Raw genomic sequence first — 18,391 nt, forward strand, 5'->3', positions numbered from 1 at the left:
GTTCGCAATGCCCCCGATACTGGAGGCACCACGTTAGGCGTAGAAAGAATTCGAAGGAGGCGGGGGGGGGGGATGTAGATCAATACATCGACTGACAAGGAAAAGAAGTTGTTTTCGCATTTGTGTCGTCGTAGCTAGGCAAAAGTATAAGAGACCCTGTGAACCTTTTTCCCTAGAGTGTATGTAGGGAAAGTGGAGGACTGCAGTGTCAAGAGTAGCTGTGGGAACATTGCAGTATAGAGAGGCATATAGGAAATGCAGGAAACAGGACTGTCATAGAAGAGACTGGACTGTGTTAACTAAGGCCGTCAGCAGTTCGGCAAATATACTCGTTGTTGCTGTGGCTCGGCGTTATCACTGGCATTTCTTCAAAGTTTTGCGCACTGAAAAACGTTTACCTTTTCAAAAATAACTTAATTCTCTAAATCGCTCAATAAAAGATAGATAGATAGATAGATAGATAGATAGATAGATAGATAGATAGATAGATAGATAGATAGATAGATAGATAGATAGATAGATAGATAGATAGATAGATAGATAGATAGATAGATAGATAGATAGATAGATAGATAGGGAGAGGTTAAACAGACGAGACCTCCTCTTGGCTATCCTGTACTTGGAAAGGAAAAATGGGCTATGAAGCTTTCATGAAAGAAAGTAAGAAGAGAAGGGTTTATGATGACACTTCAAAGTAATCACGACTATGCTGATGTCCGACTAATGCACAAAAACATTTTTAACGCACAGTTACAATGCTTAGTTCAAAGCGTCTCTCATGTATACGTTCAATGCAGCTTTGAGGAGCCTATCGATTTGCCCTGCCACCTGTTACCACTACGACGGGCAATGACAGGCATTATGTCCTTGGGCCAACTGGACGATCGACCTTGTACCTACTCTGAGGAGTTCAGTGGGTCGCCCAGCACGTCACCGGAATTGATAGCCAAGCTAACGATTTAGCTATACTAGAAATCAAATGACTTCAGAGATAGTTGATGCGCATGCTGCAGTGCCTTTGTCATGTTTATTTCGCGTCTGTCGGAACTCTTTTCTCTCCTTCTTTTCCCGTGCCGCATTTTCCTCCCATCTTCAATGCAGTAGTAAGTGGACAAGGTGAACTGTTATCTCTCTTCCTTCTTCGATGCCGCATTTCCTCCTCACTTCTATCCAATCGCAATTGGACAAGAATTTTCAGGTAACATTCTTTCCCCGCCCTCTCGCAAACCGTTTCCCCGGCTATGCGCACGCGCACGCGCCGAGTGTCCAACACGCAGGCGCCATCCCGTACCAGCACTGCGGCACGCGCACTCCTCGGAGCGTCACAACACGACCGAGTCGCGCGGGCGCGTGGTCACGAGCTCGGGGCTGCGGGGCCGCGGCTCGGAGGCAGCCGCGGCCGAGAGCGCGCGCCCCCGCGCGCCCCCGCAGGAAGCAGCGGACGACTGCAGGAATCGCGCCTATCGATCTCCCGGCGCCCGTCGCCGGCGCCGCGCCGGGCTCCCTCCTGTGTTCCGCCGTTGCCGGCGGCGGCGGCTCCTTCCTACTGCTGCTCCTCGGCGGGGGCAGCGGGGGGCGCAAAATGGCGGCCGAGGAGAATGCCGCCACCAAGGTGGACCACCCGGCCGAGACGGTCGAGTCGCTGACGCGCGAGATCGAGCAGCTCAAGGCGAGGCTCGAGGAAGAGAGGAAGAAGATCAACGACGTCAGTGGTGAGCATCCGCCGCCGCCTTGTCGCGAAGACCCGGTCAGCGAGCCGTTTTTCTTGATATTTGCTAGGTTTCCTTTTACATCCCGCGCGAATTGTAGTATACCGTTATAGCCCGGGAAGCCACTTCTCGCGTACGCGTTCCCCACGTGCCCGTTGCCTCGGTGCTCCCAGAGACCGTGGTTTTCTTCTCGCAGTCTTTGAGGGGGGCAAGTGCTTCGCGCGCGCGTTTGCTTGTTTACTTTCGGGAGGAGCTGCGGTCGGTGAGCAGCAGCTGCCTGCCTGAGCAATGCTGCGCTTCTTTTCTCCCGCACCTGTTTCAAGCTATACGAGAACGTACGACTGCCCGAGATTTTGTCAGCTGCGCGTCTTTGCCCATTTGGAGCGAGCGCTTGCGTTACTGTTGACGTCACGGCGACGGACAGAAGCGGCCATTCAATGAGAAAAAAAGGGGGGGGGGGGGAATACGAGGCCCTGTATAGTGTGCTGGAGAAATGTCAGGGAGTAAGTATTCCCGTGGAGCTAAATCTAGGTCAAGGACACTTGTTAGCCACCTCGTGAACTTACGGAGGTGTGCGTGAGCGACTGAGGAATAAAATACTTTCATTCGAAAGTGCTTATTTTACATAAAACAAAGCAAAAAAAGTGCGAGAAGTTCGCAGCGACGAAAACGAACGCTATGCGCGAGAAGCGTTTATTATTATTTTTTTTTTTCACATAAGAGGACGCTGGTCTAAGACTTAGTAAGGTGGCGTAGCGCACTATTTGTAAGATGTTCTGACGCTTATATTTAAAAAATAAAACATTAGATAATATGGACAGAATGTCATACGGCTTCGCAGATCTCATGCATCTGTTAAAATTTGCTTGCCCACACGATCGAGCGTATACTGAAGATGGAGCAAGTAATAATGGCTTTCTTCTATCGACGGTAAGTAAAACTGGGAAGAAAAAAAAAAAGCTTTCTGGGATATGTGCACACACACAAACAAAACATCATGGACCACCACAGAAATCACATGTTAATACACTTAACCACATCTCGTGTGAATTAAGCACAACGTCTTGAAGTCGAGCCATAACAAACAAAAGAATAAAGTCCAAGAACAACGCATACGTAAGCGCGGTCAGAACGTTTTTCGTTCGTAGCTGTTTTTTGCCATTGGCCATCCTTAATCCAGCAATTCCAGTGTAAAATATTTTTGCAAATACGGGCCCAGCTCAGAAAAACGTCTTAAAGCAAGTCGTAACAAAAAAAAACAAGAAGAAAAAAAAACGTATAAGCACGAAGTCATACAAAAATGTTGAAACCTGCCACGGTGACCTAGTGGTCATGGTGTTCGACTGATGATCCAGAGGTCGCGGGATCGAATCCCGGCCGCGGCGGCCGCATTTCGACGGAGGCGCAATGCTGAAGGCCCGTGTAGTTAGGTTTAGGTGCGTGTTAAAGAGCACCAGATGGTCAACATTTCCGGAGCCCTACACTACGGTGTCCCTCATAATCATATCGTTGTTTTGGTACGTAAAACCCCAATAATTATATCATACGAAAACAATAAACTTCACGCAAATTTCAATGACACGAACACATTAAATCATTCTGGTCCACGCATTTATACCCATACACGCAATTCAAGCACAAATGCGTGATATCCGCGCGTACACACAAGAAATCGCACTTTCTTGCAGCAACGGACGAACTCTAGCTGGAAAGCGAAGCAAACCGGGTCGTTCGTGCAGTGCTGCAGCCACTTTGCTACATCCGGACAGTGGCGGATTCCTATCGCTTTCCACGCTTCCTCGTTTCTGCGGACGTTACCAACACCGCTTTTGATTTCATCGCGAGTGGGCGAGGATAGATGGAGGTTAGATGGAGTGGGCGAGGAGGATGTATGCAGAAGGAAACAGAAATGCAGAAGGCAGGGAGGTTAACCAGAAAGACTTCCGGTTGGCTACCCTACGGCGGGGGATTAGGAAAGGGGAATAGAAATGTGTGTGAGGCAGAGAGGGGGTAAGAGGAGAAAAAAAGGCAGTAAATCCACTGAAGCGTGCGGAACTGGGATAGGTGCGTGCAAAACGAGGCAGGGGGAGGGGGGAGAGACCCCCCCCCCCTATACATAATACTTCGTCTTTGTTACAGTTAAAGCTGAAATTTGGGCTAGTTGGTCTTGATTTAAATACATAATATAGCGGAACAAAACAAGGACATAGAAAGATACACACAGGACGACGAATTTTCGTCTTTGTACTGACGTTCTCGTTGTGAAGGTCTCAGTGGGAGGGGGTCGGGAAGTGTGAGTGGGGGGGGGGGGGGCGCTGCGGTGGAAGTTTGCCCCCCTAAATGGACAACCCTGCGCCCGCCTATGGTTAACAGTAGGCTGACGACCCGATCAATTTCACGGAATGCACGAGAGCGCAGTCAATGCGCGCGCAGTATCGATTGACGTGATGCGCGCCGCGATCGTCACGTCTCACCTTCTAGAGGGGCAGGTTGAGCTGAAGAGAGAGAGAGAGAGAAGTGAAGGTCATAGAGGTTAACTAGGGCTAAGCCTGACCTTGCGCCATTGAAGGGGGAGAAAGAGTTACGAAAAGACTGCGAGAATGGGGGATTGAGGCGAAATTAGAAAAGAATGTGACGCATGCGATGGCATCATTGAAATCAGACACATGCTAGCGGGCTGTCTCGCGACTCTCGCCAACCTCGAAGAAAAATGGCTTCACTGGCAGAAGATGATCTCCAGCTGTTCATATCAGGATCAACTACGGGCTGTCCAGAGGGTTCACGATGGCGCCCTAAGGCTCGGCCTAACGGTGCCGACGTGGACGCGGCCCGCCTCGGTCTGGAGAGACCGGGCTTCAGGACTCTCAATAAAGTTTTGTGAATGAATGAATGAATGAATGAATGAATGAATGAATGAATGAATGAATGAATGAATGAATGAATGGGGGATTGAGGAAAGACAACTGCCGGACGTGCTATGGTACACAGATCGTGATTCATTTATAGCTGCTTTAATAATTTTCAGCCTGACTTCAACTAAGTCGATCGATTCAGATTGCAAAGAATCATTCGTTCGGATTCACAATTGCGCATTTTATTTATTGATCATGCGACATAGCTATCATTAAAAAAAAAAAGAAACTCTGTCGCTGAATTTTGCTGTGCAGTGCTACACTTTGAAAAGTGTAGCCACTGCACTTTTGAAAAAGTGTAGTTCTGAACTTTGTAATAATCCATTCTGGGACATATCCATTCACATTTGTATTCATCCATTCTGAGAGCGAATGAACGTTTCATTGTGGAGGTCACCTCATAGATCACTGTAGGGGATTATGATGGTTAGCTTTTCTAATTTCTTTCTTTTAGTTACAACCAAGGGCCTCTGTAGCATGTACACCACGTTTAATGTGGTGTACAGCACAGTATAACAGATGTGAGCAACGGCAGTTTACCTTCTGTTAATGCTTGCGAGTTCACTTGCAAAATTTTGACAGCATCACCCAGAATCAATTAAGAAATATCAAGGTTAACGTGACTAACATAGACGGTTGGCCATTTAAACATAAAAATTTCAAGTAATATTGTTTATGCACCACGATATGAATAGACGACATCATAGACAACGTTTTCAAGACTGTAGGCAAATATGGTAACGCCGGTAGGAAGAAATGCAAATAATAATACAAAAAGCTTAAGCATAAAATGTCATGACGACTGATTGTTCTAACAAACTGGAGTCCAGTAGCAGAATACGAAAAGGAATGTGATGAACAAGAGAAGAAAATTACCTCCGAGACAGGAAATTATGTAATACGCGTGCGCTATCAGTGCACTGTGTTATGAATATATGGCTACCATGAATGCAGCCCATAAATAAAGTGTTCGAATTTAGTTGGTGCAAGGGAAACTGTTCTTACCTGTACTGCGAAGGCGTGCAAAACAAACATGCTTGAATGACCAGGACGTATGGTTGAGAGGTTAAAATATTAATTTATATTAACGATGCCCATTTAAGAACAATAGCACACCAACAAACTTAGCCGAGTTAGCGGCCAATGATACTGCTCATGGTTGCTAAAAACAGATAAGATAGATAGATAGATAGATAGATAGATAGATAGATAGATAGATAGATAGATAGATAGATAGATAGATAGATAGATAGATAGATAGATAGATAGATAGATAGATAGATAGATAGATAGATAGATAGATAGATAGATATCGCACAGTATAAATCATCAGCTAGACCGGTAATGTTCAGACCACGGCAGATTGCCCCACGTTGGGGATACACGAGGAACGTACACGTTGACTTAAGGAGCACGAAAGTCATTTAAGAAGCAGGAAGGCGCCCTGGTAGTATACATAATCCTCTGCATGCTATCGCATTCAAGTATTCTCGGTGAGTGTTGCAGATGCCATGAAAGTTGGTAATCTGAGTTAACAGGGCATACCGACGAGCACTCAATTTCCTTCTTCATCTGTCTTTACACGCTGCTGCCTGCAGTAACCTCGTTGGCCGGCAAAGTGGAGCCCATCAAGGATCTGAACATCAAGCTGCGCAGGGTTCTCAAGGGCCACCAGGGAAAAGTACTCTGCTCCGACTGGTCGCAGGACAAGCGACACATCGTCAGCTCGTCCCAGGTCAGTCGCTTCGTGGCCGCTCCTCATGTATACCTATTTTCTGCATTCTCACTAAACGTGCGAACTTCTTCAATCGTTCACATAATTTTGTGGCTGCAGTTCTCTCTTTTTAAGACTTATAAGAGTTTAGAGGGAGTTTCGCGTTTGAGGTACTTCTTTTTCTTGAATATTTTACCCGTTGATTATCTAGAAAAGTAGATTTTAGATGAACGAAAGACTTGTTGTGCAAACTGAGAATGAAGGAAAAAAAATGAAGAAGAAGAAATGATAGGACGCCAGAATAGGAGTCGTCCTGTCGGGCGCCTTATATCCTGGAGTCCAATCCTGTCTTCTTGTTTTTTCCTTGATATCAGTTTGCGCCACAAATCTTGCGTTTAGCTATGCAACAACTCGGCCAACGTGATACACTGTCAAAAAAAGATCGTAGTGCAACGTTAATCAGAATGTTGTACATTATAATGGCAGAAATGCCTACTGTTATAACTGAAACGCATTGAGAAAATGTCATTGCCCCCAGAACATCGACCATGCACTGTTTGCCCGTTGGTGCGCCTTCTAGTTAATGCAGAATAATACAACCGAACTGAATACGATGTGATTGAACGTAACCGCATCATAAGCGCTCTAAGCATAAAACGGTGAATGTAAATAGTGCATGCTATTACCGCCTAAAAGGCATTGCTTGCTGAAAACGCAGAGGGCTCAGTCATCTATGCTTCTTCTTTTTTTCTTTTTTTTTAGGATGGCAAGATGATCATATGGGACGCCTTTACTACGAACAAGGTAGGTGCCTTTCCAGTGAAATGCGGGCCGATTGTGAAACAAATCTTGGGATAGATTACGAGACAGATGCGATATCGACTGTTTCCGGCGAGATACTTGCGCTTAAATTTTGTTAAAGCAAATTACTTAATTTTTTTATGACAATTGAAACCACGCCTTCGGCCATTCTTCTTATAAAGGAACGAGAGAAAGCGGGAGATCCCGGAGAATAGTAAACAGGACAGTAGCTTCACCTTACGATGCGCAATTTCTATCTTGTGCCCGAACCTTTAACCTCGGAAATTCAACCAGATACAACGAAGGAGATGCGGGATCCCGGTTGATGACACTTGAGCGAAAACCAATAAGTTCAAAGAAGCTATTTGTGCCAATGGCTAGTTTTTAGAAACTTGCGCTTTTTGTTCGCAAGAAGCTTTTGGAAGACACTCATATTACGGATAAATACTATAGGATTGAAGGTGCATGTACACTTTTGACTGATGAAAATGATATTCTCTGTATATGCAGTATATATGGATGGAAAATTGCATACACTTTTATCTTTTGTGGCCCCTTGCGGACTCTGCCTGTAGTGATTGTACCATTTTAGACTGTATCTCCTTGGGATGATTTTAGGTGCTTTGAGGACTTGCAGCAACGGCGCCTTGCAACGTTTATTTTTCACCTCTTGCGGTTTTCTATAATTTTTATACATTTCTATGTTATTTAAGCAAAAGCAAGTATGCCGCAACATATGTTGGTACCAATACATTTTAATTTATTCGTTTCAACGGTTATAAATATAATAATTTTATTCAGCAGCCGTAGATAGCCTGTATACTTAGGAAGTGTTCCGTTTGTTCCAGGAGCACGCTGTGACGATGCCAACAACCTGGGTGATGGCTTGCGCCTATGCGCCGTCGGGGAACATGGTCGCCTGTGGGTGAGTCTTGTCTAAACGCTCAAATGCGTAGGTTCCAATGAGCGAGTCAGAACATAATCTCCTTTGAATAAAAGTCCTCCGGAAATCATTTGGGTGTTTTCCATAGGCGCAACATGTTTACATTACTTTACTCACCAGCCAAAGTGAAATTAGGTGGGGTCCTTCTGTAAGAAAAAGTGTCAGCGCATTACCTCAGTCGTAGTCGGGATAGTGACGCATGGCTTCACGTTTGAGGCCGCAGGATTGGCAACGTGGGCCAGCGAGAATGTAATCTTCATATTTCCCCGTTCGTTTGATTATATGGCGCAGTGGTTTGGACAACAAGGTGACCGTGTACCCGCTCAGCTTCGAGGAAGAAGTATCCGCGAAGAAGAAAGCAGTCGGGACACACACCAGCTACATGTCCTGCTGCCTCTTCCCGAACTCGGACCAACAGGTTTGTAACACAAGAACAGAAACCTTCGAGATTGAAATCTTTGAGAGGGTCCGAAGCAACTAAATGGACCAGCCCTGAATAGGAGAGACGATTGGGATCGTCAAATCACGTGGGCTAGTAGGCTTCTGCCAGTCTCAATAAAAGTACTCGATATTTCATCGTGACTGTTCGTTACGGGCCTAGGTATTAAACTACGTGCCGCAATGGTAAATATGTCTAGCCTCTGATTTCTTTCAGGCGGAGATTACCGAAAATAAACTAAAACCGACTTCGTGGCCAAAGATGTCACTGTAGCGTTTAAAAATTTTTAAGGTGACAAGCAACTATTATCATAGTTAATGACCGGTTACTCTTGTTTCCAGAACCGTGACGGCAGACCATTGCCAGGATTTGGGGCCATCTGTACGTGGCGCCATCTCTTGGTGGCAGCAACTGCGTCCTGCCGTAACTGAATGGGAAATAGGCGAAAAAAATCATATCTGACGAAAAAAGCCAGTTACCAAAAATGACTCCCGGTTCTATAGAGAACAGACCCACTGGAATGTTTTGCTGAAATTGAAGTATCGCGCTAAGTACGTGTGGCTTCTCAGGACAGTTGAACACCGCATGGGGCCGCATTATAAAAGACATGGGGCCGCATTATAAAGTATTAAAATATCAGAAAATCTATGTGACTTGTAGTGCGACACTATTTTACCAGAATGTTCCAGTGGGTCTCCGCTGCATGGAACCTGGAGTCATTTTTGGTAACTAGCTTTTCCGTCAGATATGATTTCATCGCCTATTTTCCCTTCAGTTACGGTAGGCCGCCGCTGCCACCGGCGAGAGATGGCGTGCACATGTCCCCAAATCCTGGTCATGTGCCGATTCTAGCAATGTAAGCACTTTCTCGCATAAACATCACCGCTTGCAACAGCCGTGTTCTAATGCAGGGAACAGGTCATCCGTGACTGAGCTTGCTTACTCTTTCTCGTGAACAGCTTCGACAGTGTTTCTATTGGAGAGTGAAATAGCAAGTTCGACATTTGTGCGCTAAAAAGTCTTTTGGGCCAACAGCCGAACGATCTGTCGAAGGTTCGTTTTATTGACAACCGAACACTACACGAAGAAAAATAATCGATCTACGTGTTCACCGCAAGCCACGAAAAACAACTGAACCGAATAAATCGAGAGAGAGAGATGAGGGAAAGGAAGGGAGGCCAACCAGAATTATAACATTTGGTTTGCTGCCCTACAGTTGGAGGGGGGGGGGGGGCACCTTACTTATTCGTTCAAGCTTGCCCCACTATGCCTACACCGTCATTAATCTAGTGTCCAGACTGTCGATGGGATTTGCCCTCATCCTTGCTACTTTCCTTTCCAGATCCTGACGGGCAGCGGTGACAGCACGTGCGCGTTGTGGGACGTGGAGTGTTCGCAACTGCTCCAGAGTTTCCACGGCCACTCCGCCGACGTCATGGCACTCGACCTGTCGCCTACAGAGATGGGCAACACATTCGTCTCCGCAGTACGTGTTCAGGGGAAATCTTACTCAATGGGGGGGGCCCCGCTTACACTCTGGATGTCGTCCTCACGCAGGGCTGTGACAGGCAAGCGCTCGTGTGGGACATGCGGTCAGGACAGTGCGTGCAGTCCTTCCAGGGGCACGAATCGGACATAAACACCGTCAAGTTCTACCCGAGCGGAGATGCCATCGCCACCGGCTCGGATGACGCCACCGTAAGCAGAGCACGCGCGTAGAACTAAAAAAAAAAAAAAGATGTTACGCGGAAGCCCACAAAGTGGAGGAAGGTTTATACAAGAAGAAGAAATATTGTCATACATAGGACTGTCGCACGAAGTCATAATTATGAGTATGGATAGTCCGAGTAGTGGATATCGCAGAAGTTTGAAAGAAGAAAAGCTTGACTTCTTGCGCTATGGTGTTGGCGTAGATAGATAGATAGATAGATAGATAGATAGATAGATAGATAGATAGATAGATAGATAGATAGATAGATAGATAGATAGATAGATAGATAGATAGATAGATAGATAGATAGATAGATAGATAGATAGATAGATAGATAGGGAAGGGCAAAGAGGTTAACCTAACCAGAGCCTGGTTTGCTACCCTGCGCTGGAGGAAGGGATAAAAGGCAAAAAGAGAGGTATAATAAGAGAGAGAGAGATACATGTGGCGTAGAGAGAGAAGAAATATAGAAAAGGTAGGGAGGTTAACTAGACTACGTCCAGTTCCCCACTTGACACATGGGTAGGAGAATAAGGGAGTAAAAGAGAGAGAGAGAAAGAAAGAGAGACACATTTCACAACGCACACACAATGCAGCGTATCACAGGCGGTCGCTCAATTCTGTTGCCTTCAAGTACTGCCATAGGGCTGGTGTGGTTTCTGGACTGATGTGCTGGGAAGCCAGGCTCCCAAGATCTTTCCTTCAGTAAAGGGCCGATCATCGAGTCTCCTCAAGGCACACTGGAGAGTCCGGCGATGTTGTTCAAATTGGGGACAGCGGCACAAGAGGCGATGAATAGTCTACACAGTTGCAGTTATCGCACATGGGTGCATCTGCCATACCAATGCGTAGTTGAATGAGTTGGTAAACGCTACAGCGACCACAGAAGACGCAGCATTGTAGCATCACGTCAAGAAATCTTGAATGGCAGTGTTAGCTGTAGTAATGGATCAAGGTTCTGTAGGGGGCGAATTGGGGGGATAGCGTAGAGTCTCAAGAATCCTATGGTCTGCAAACGAACAAATATCTCGTTCTTTATAGTGATTGAACCTGAATGTTCTTCTGAAGCGAAGTAATGAAACTAAAACGTTCTTACTTCTGTCATGTCGTGCGAGCTACCCGTTCGATGGAGCTAAAGATAATGATAGCCAAGGTGTAAGGCAAGAGAAAGCGATGCCGGCCATGAAAAAGATGGTTGCATGGTGGTACTCTGGAGGCCACAGGAAAGCGCCTTGGTGAGCTTACAGAACTTGTATTAAATGGGCCTCACTGGTGTCCATACACTTAATTGTGTCACCAAGAGTCACCAGTGATCTGACTCTAATTAACAACCACATGGAATTCATATGGGTTTTTCTATACTCAGTACTTGTTTCTCAGAAACAAAGCTTCGCAATTGAAGACGCAATCGTCCTGGCTTGGAAATCGAACACAGTACCAATGCCGTTCCAGGACGGTCGCTCTGCCGTATAAGCTCAACAGGAGGCTACCCAGCTGGGAAACCCGTATGTCTTTTCTTTGTAGTTTGGTGCTACAGCTACGTGGATGACAATTTTAATGTGATTTATTGTCCGGGAACTTCAACTCAAATTCCTGCCTGATTATGCCGGGTCATTCGAATCTTTCCAGTTTCATTATGTATACACCTTAAAAATCTGTTGTTTTTTTTTCGTTTACAAGTTGCGCGACACCAGTCCACGACATGTCTACATACGCGATAAGACATCGACTAGTAATAAGAAGGTGACGCCCAGAACTATTACACCGTCAAAACAATGAAGAATTTTCGCCACACGCGTGGGTCCCACCAACCGCGCAAGCGTCCGTTTCTCGTGCAACAAGGGTTCGCGTGGTGATTATCTCAACGCAATAATTTTTCCTGTGAATTCCGGTCACCTCTCTTTTATTTCGCGGACCTTATTGTACCTTGTGGGTTTATGCGGGACTGGATTTTTATGTGAAAAAATCCGTAAACAGGGGGTGGGTGCTCGAGCCGACGTTTCGACAAGTGGACTTGTCTTCTTCAAGGCTGGAACCAGTTCCAGCCCTGAAGAAGACAAGTCCACTTGTCGAAACGTCGGCTCGAGCACCCACCCACTGTTTACGGATTTTTTTCATCGCAAGCTTCCAATCTTCCCCTTCCTGCCGTTTTTTTTTGTTTTTATACGAAATTTAACAGAGCATCTACGCCCTTTCACGCACACTGTTCTCTTAATCATTGCTTCTGTTTATTTCTTTTGCAGTGTCGTCTCTATGATCTACGTGCTGACAGGGAAGTAGCCGTTTATTCCAAGCAGAGTATCATCTTCGGCGTTAACTCAGTGGACTTCTCAGTGAGCGGTAAGAAAACATAACGAGCATTTAGCGTGCGTAACCTTAAGACAAACAGTTCCCGGACATACTGTTATGTTAAACTGCCCCGCCACGGTGGTCTAGTGGTTATGGCGCTCGACTGCTGACCCGAAGGTCGCGGGATCGAATCCCGGCCGCGGCGGCTGCATTTTCGATGGAGGCGAAAATGTTTGAGGCCCGTGTACTTAGATTTAGGTGCACGTTAAAGAACCCCAGGTGGTCGAAATTTCCGGAGCCCTCCACTACGGCGTCTCTCATAATCATATCGTGGTTTTGGGACGTTAAACCCCAGATATTATTATTATTATTGTTATGTTAAACTCTACGCAAATGAAGACGTGCCTCGCGTATTCTTAGAGTGCGTAACATACCATTCATATCGGACACTTTCGAAGAATCTGTCCCATGGAGTTTGGTTATCGGAGCACACTACGAGAATGCACCGGGTACTCCCGCGTTAACACGTAACCAGTGCTCAGTGGACATGTACCCAGGGGAAAACTAATTCAAATCAGCGCATGGACTGTGCGTTTAAACGTGTTTAAGACGGTTTCCAATATTCTATGCCACAAGTGTGGCCTATAAGTAACCCAGAACACAACAATTAATTGGTTTTTTACACAACTAAACAAGAACGTACAGACCTGTATCGCTTCAGAAACTTCCACGAAGGCCTACCAGTACACTTATTATATGATAGGGTGAATGATTTGTGCAGCGGGTGGAGACGACACGTCACACGTGCATAATTAAACAACGCGCATTAGGCAAATTTGCCGTGTCATATACAAAGTGCACAAGGTCGGAGAAAATAACTTGAATCTTCACAACCGCGTTGTAAGCAACCCTGAAGAACTGTACACTTATCAGACCTTCCGTTTACAGTATTATGATTCGAAACGGTGCGCACAGACGTGAAGAATTAAAGAACGCGTACTAGGCCCAATGGCACTGTCCCGCTTTCTCATTTAACATGCTTCACTGCACAATAAATTTGCTTCCCTGTAATGCAGTGTGTATGTTTCATCGCGTAACAAGCTTATAATGGGGCGAAGATAAGTTTAGAAAGCAACATTAAAGTAATATTTTTGGTGAAGCAGTGCCCGTGCTTTATCGCATAAAAATCTGCTTTTAGTGCGGCGAAGGTAATCGTGCTCACTAAATGTTTTTACTTTGCAAGGTGAGTAGAGATTCTAGAGGAAATATGAAACAAAAAAAACCTCTTCGCACATTAGATATCGAATAGACGCCATGAAAAAGAACGAGACAAGAGAAATGCATTGGAATTACGTTGGAATGAAACGTAGCGGCATTAGTGTTCCTTGGTATATATGCCGAAGTCTGCGGCAGCTCGTCGATTCGTTATTTAGCATGCAGATGGTTGAATAAGATTGCTTTTATAGTTCTCTTATGAGTCCACACCAAGTTCACGTATCGCTAAGTACATCAGTACATCAGGGTCCCAACAGAACCTTTTCAAGTAATTGTTTATGCATCAATTTCGACAAATGATCTGTCGACGATTGCCTTGGCACAGCATCAAGGAAACTCTGTCCACGGCACATATACCGTCAACACAACATAATCGAATACACGCACGCTCGAAATATGCTTGCTTGCATCTTAGTTTTCGCTAAGTACAATGACTTAGAACGATGTTCCGGGGCTCCTAGAGTGCCAGTCTATGCGACGCAACGTTTAGTGCAACACTCGTTCAATACGATCTCGCAGGTCGCTTACTCTTCGGCGGCTACAACGACTACACGGTGAACGTGTGGGATACACTCAAGTGCGTGCGACTCAGCATCCTCTACGGTCACGAGAACCGCGTCACCTGCCTCAAGGTGTCGCCCGACGGAACCGCGCTCTCCACAGGCAGCTGGGACTTCACGCTCAGGGTGAGGCTCTCTCTATATGCTAAGGCGTGTACTGACAGGCTGACGTTAACAATCTGGAATGATGGCGGAATCTTTTAGACGCACTTGAATTAAATTTCTCCGCTAATCATGACGAGTTCAGTCCACGACGAATACAGAGAGAGAGAGGATGGGCAAAAAGGCAGGGACGTTAACTAGGCTTTGGTGAATGGGGAAGTAGGGCTGATACAACTGCCAAGGTGGTCAAGCGGGCTGGTGGGTTCTTGCAGTCTGAACTTAACTTCGTGGTTGACACTAAGTAGACAATGGGGAAGAAAAAAAAATGATGAAGTTGCAGTTTGCTATGAAGGTCGAAGCATTGACAATGGTAAAGTTTTAGAATATCAAACAATGTAAGACTCGCAGTTTTATGGGCAGCATAAGCTGCAGCAAACCCAAACAAGAAGCTTACAAACTAAGCAAGCGCGGTGTTATGCGCCCGAATACGTATACCAGATGACCGGGAATTCTCGCGGTTACGACGACGCTGGCGTGATTGTCGATAGCGGTGAGCGCGCGTGCATCGTTCTGAAGCGAACGTTCGTGGTACCTCTCGCTTTCGAGTTGGTCATTGCCTCAAGGTTGCGTTTCACTCAAATGGTCATGCATTTAGAATATGTTTATGATGAAGGCGACCTTGCAACGGTCTGAGACTTTGCAGGCCGGTTACCCGTACCGTTTGAAGACGAGATGTGCATTTTCAAGTGAATATTGTCCACTGATGGTATGAGCTGCAGAGTATACAATGGTGTTCCGTCTGTGTGTGCTCTGAAACTGTGCGTGTAATTTAATTTTAGGTGCGCATATTAAGTGAACGTCGAGTGCAAAAAGACGTTCACTGAGCACCACACTAATGAGTAAACTCAGCACATCAGCAGCGTTTCTCGCAATTACAGCGTGAACGCCACCTGCGACGTTCGCCTGCTCGTGCATGAAACACTGCATTAATGGCACGCGCCCTTGGCAGAAATTATCTGCGCAGACACGAACGAAGTCTTCGGTTTGATGATTTCTCCGCGACAGTGTTCGAGACGTGACGGACACGGGGCCTATTATAATGCCTCGTTTCGTATACTCTCTCCTTTGCAGGTATGGGCCTAAGTAGGCGAACGCCTACGAGAAACATCTCGGCCCGAAATGCAGCCGGCCACCCTCGAGGGCCTCCACTGGCGCCGCGAATGATTTTCCGCGCCGAGAATGACGCGCCTCCCGCAGGTGAACGGAGCGTATGCAGCACAGACGAAGAGGACTTTCCTCTTGTTTACTTTTGCGACACTTAGTTCAACTGGCAACGACGGCGTGCGATAGTAACAACAACAACAAAAAAGTATGGCCAAAACGACGTATTCGGAATGAAGCCTCGCGGCCTCATCGAAGAGAGGGCTTGACACAACCATCCATGAACGAAGCACCCTCTCGCCCTCTCCTCTATGATTCCGCAATGGCCCGTATGGCACAACATTTTTTGTCACTGCCATCGACGTGAGGGAGATACATATTAGACGTCTTCCTTTTCCTGTGTGATTTTCTGGGTGACGGAGTATATAAAAAAGAAAGGAATCATGACTTAGAACGAGAGATCTGTAATTACGAAGTATAATTGTCCTACTCGGAACGGCCGCACGCCGAAGTTGCGCAGCAGCGTTTCTGAACACGACCATGAACAACAGGCAGTTCTTTTCGAAAGTTCTTACTCCAATGTCCTTTTAGATTTGCGTCACTTTCAGTCGTGGCTTCTTGGCGTCCTAGCCTCTAGAGTACAGGATCCGAATTCACGAAGTCTTTTTTTTTAAGAAGTCGTTAGCATTGACTGGCCGCCTTCGCTAATATGCCAAATATCAAGATTGCCTGGAATTTACTATTACGAAGAACTCTAGCGTAAGAAACCTTTTATGAATACGGGCTCAGTAGACAGAGATAATTAATAGGAACTGAGTCAGGCACTCTTTGTTTCCCGCATTCATAGGTACAACCGGGCACAAATATTCGTTTCATTTGAAGCCAGGCGATGGCGAAAATTCTATTTACATGCTGCTAGAAACATAGCCCTAAGCGCAGATTCGTTCGGGACATTCGGTACGTCGCGTGTGTTATCTGTTGACGCATCGATCTTCTTTTATTTCTTTCGCATTACCGCTATGACGCCTCGTCTACGTTCATAACATAAGCAGTCGATTTGGAGAAAGGAGCAGTCATTATTACCCGTCCGCGTTATAACGGTAGAGAAGTCGAGCGGTCGCTTGCAAAACTATGGGTCGGAAAAGAAGTGTTGCCGAAGATTCTGTTTTTGTTATCAGTTCGCGAACAACGCGGCACATCTACTCCGTACCGTCTTCCGCAGGGCTCAAGACGAAGCGCCCGCCCAGACACGCCGCTAATCGGTCTGTCTTTACGGCTTTTCCACTCTCAGCGTTTCGACTCGCAGTCCCGCACCAAGTCGACGCGGACTTCGCACACTTTCGCGAGGGCGCGGATATAACGTCGCGAAATCGCGCGGACCGGCGTTGCGCATCAACGCCGGTGCCTGCTCGATGGACTCGTCCATCAGAACGTGAAGTAGAAAGCGAGGCGTGTTCCCATCAAGTCGCCGTTGTCGTTTCGATGGTCGCGGGTAGGTCTAATCGCCCAGCCACCCCACCGCCGCTCACGGATCAAGAAACGTTCGGCATGAGACCGTTGGTTTTGGCGCGAGTGGGCGACCAGTTAACGTGACAGTGAGGAAAAGCATGGAGTAACAGCACGGAGTGGAGAGCGTCGAAAGGCGGCATCTGATAGCGCAGGTCGTAAGGTTTTACGACTGCGCGCTGAGTTGCCATGGCAACCGTTGTGAATCGACGGAACGCTGCCACGCGAAGGGCTCGGAATTTGCCTGGAACGTCCGCAGCGTTTCGGGAATAAGCCTCCGTAGGGCTTTCTTTCCAACATCGCGCCAATGGCCCTACGTTGAGACTGTATCGCTGCGCGATCCATCGGTTCGCGTTGGAACGCTAGACGCAGCGGCGCACAAAACCTCGTTCTCTAACTAAGAGGGAGAGAACGCGCAGTGCGCGTGGTGCAGAGTGAGGCTTCGAAGGAGACGAGCGCACGACATGCGCCCGTGGTCTCGCGCCACGGGGTGTTTGGTGGCAAACCGGGTTGGCGCGCCCACGCAGCCTGGTTTGCGTCTCAACGGAAAACTCTACGTCCGACACACAGCTTTCCTCGTGAAATCCCCTCCTTTCCCTGTAAACCATGTCAAAACTTGTGTATTGTTGAGAGTGAGTGCGTATGCCTGTAAATACCTGGAGTGAATGAAAGCTCGCTACGTCATGATGGAAACGATTAAGGGACACGGTGGAAATAAACCTTAACTACGTGGGACTTGTGCGTGTCTGTGTCTTTTCATTCTGTTTGGACTTGAGTCACGCTGCCTCGCATGGCGTCCATAACTGCTTGCGTTCGGTGACATTCGAAAAACACAATAAAGTCTAGACAGTTTATTTTCGACAGTGTAACCCTCAGCAGCCGACAAGTACGACTTCTTGACCAGAGCAACACTTGGGAAAGATGGTTAAACCCAAACGTATTCCACACTTGTTCATAAGCAGAAGTCTCGTTCTCAAAAATCGCCATTTTAGTGGCGCGAGTATCAAAAGACAAGTTTCACTTAATTTGCCCGTAAACATGTCACTCTGCCGCTTCTACTAAATGGACGGGCGACTTCACTAAATGTATACGCTATTATCGACAAGCAATGCTTAAAAGAATAAAAGAACGAAGGTTATAACACATCGTGCAGGTTAGCAATCTTGCAGAAGTATAGCGTACTTGAGAATTATAGCAAAGTATTGTAATGGTTTGGGTGTACTAGTAGCAATACATTAGTGTATATAAGGTTATCGGCGCAAGAAGGAC

The 18,391-nt window shown here is 46.5% G+C and overlaps 1 protein-coding gene and 1 non-coding gene across 3 annotated transcripts; both read left to right on the top strand.

Moving 5' to 3' along the window:
• Positions 1-1,328: 1,328 nt before the first annotated feature.
• LOC119387749 (guanine nucleotide-binding protein subunit beta-5) lies at positions 1,329-17,857 on the top strand. 2 transcript variants are annotated; one of them, XM_037655253.2, is made up of 10 exons: positions 1,329-1,712; positions 6,220-6,356; positions 7,098-7,139; positions 7,988-8,061; positions 8,371-8,497; positions 9,861-10,004; positions 10,076-10,216; positions 12,473-12,569; positions 14,313-14,479; positions 15,587-17,857. In XM_037655253.2, exons 1-10 carry the CDS (start codon positions 1,583-1,585, stop codon positions 15,596-15,598), a joined length of 1,071 nt encoding a protein of 356 aa, XP_037511181.1. In that variant the 5' UTR covers positions 1,329-1,582; the 3' UTR covers positions 15,599-17,857. The 2 variants fall into 2 exon arrangements, with proteins under 2 accessions (XP_037511181.1, XP_037511180.1); XM_037655252.2 differs by having other exon boundaries at positions 1,330-1,712; positions 7,985-8,061.
• Trnai-gau (transfer RNA isoleucine (anticodon GAU)) lies at positions 3,022-3,094 on the top strand. The gene has a single exon. It is a non-coding gene; the product is annotated as a tRNA-Ile (tRNA).
• Positions 17,858-18,391: the final 534 nt, after the last annotated feature.

The sequence above is a fragment of the Rhipicephalus sanguineus genome, chromosome 3 (genome assembly GCF_013339695.2).
Source record: "Rhipicephalus sanguineus isolate Rsan-2018 chromosome 3, BIME_Rsan_1.4, whole genome shotgun sequence".
NCBI classification, from domain to species: domain Eukaryota; kingdom Metazoa; phylum Arthropoda; class Arachnida; order Ixodida; family Ixodidae; genus Rhipicephalus; species Rhipicephalus sanguineus.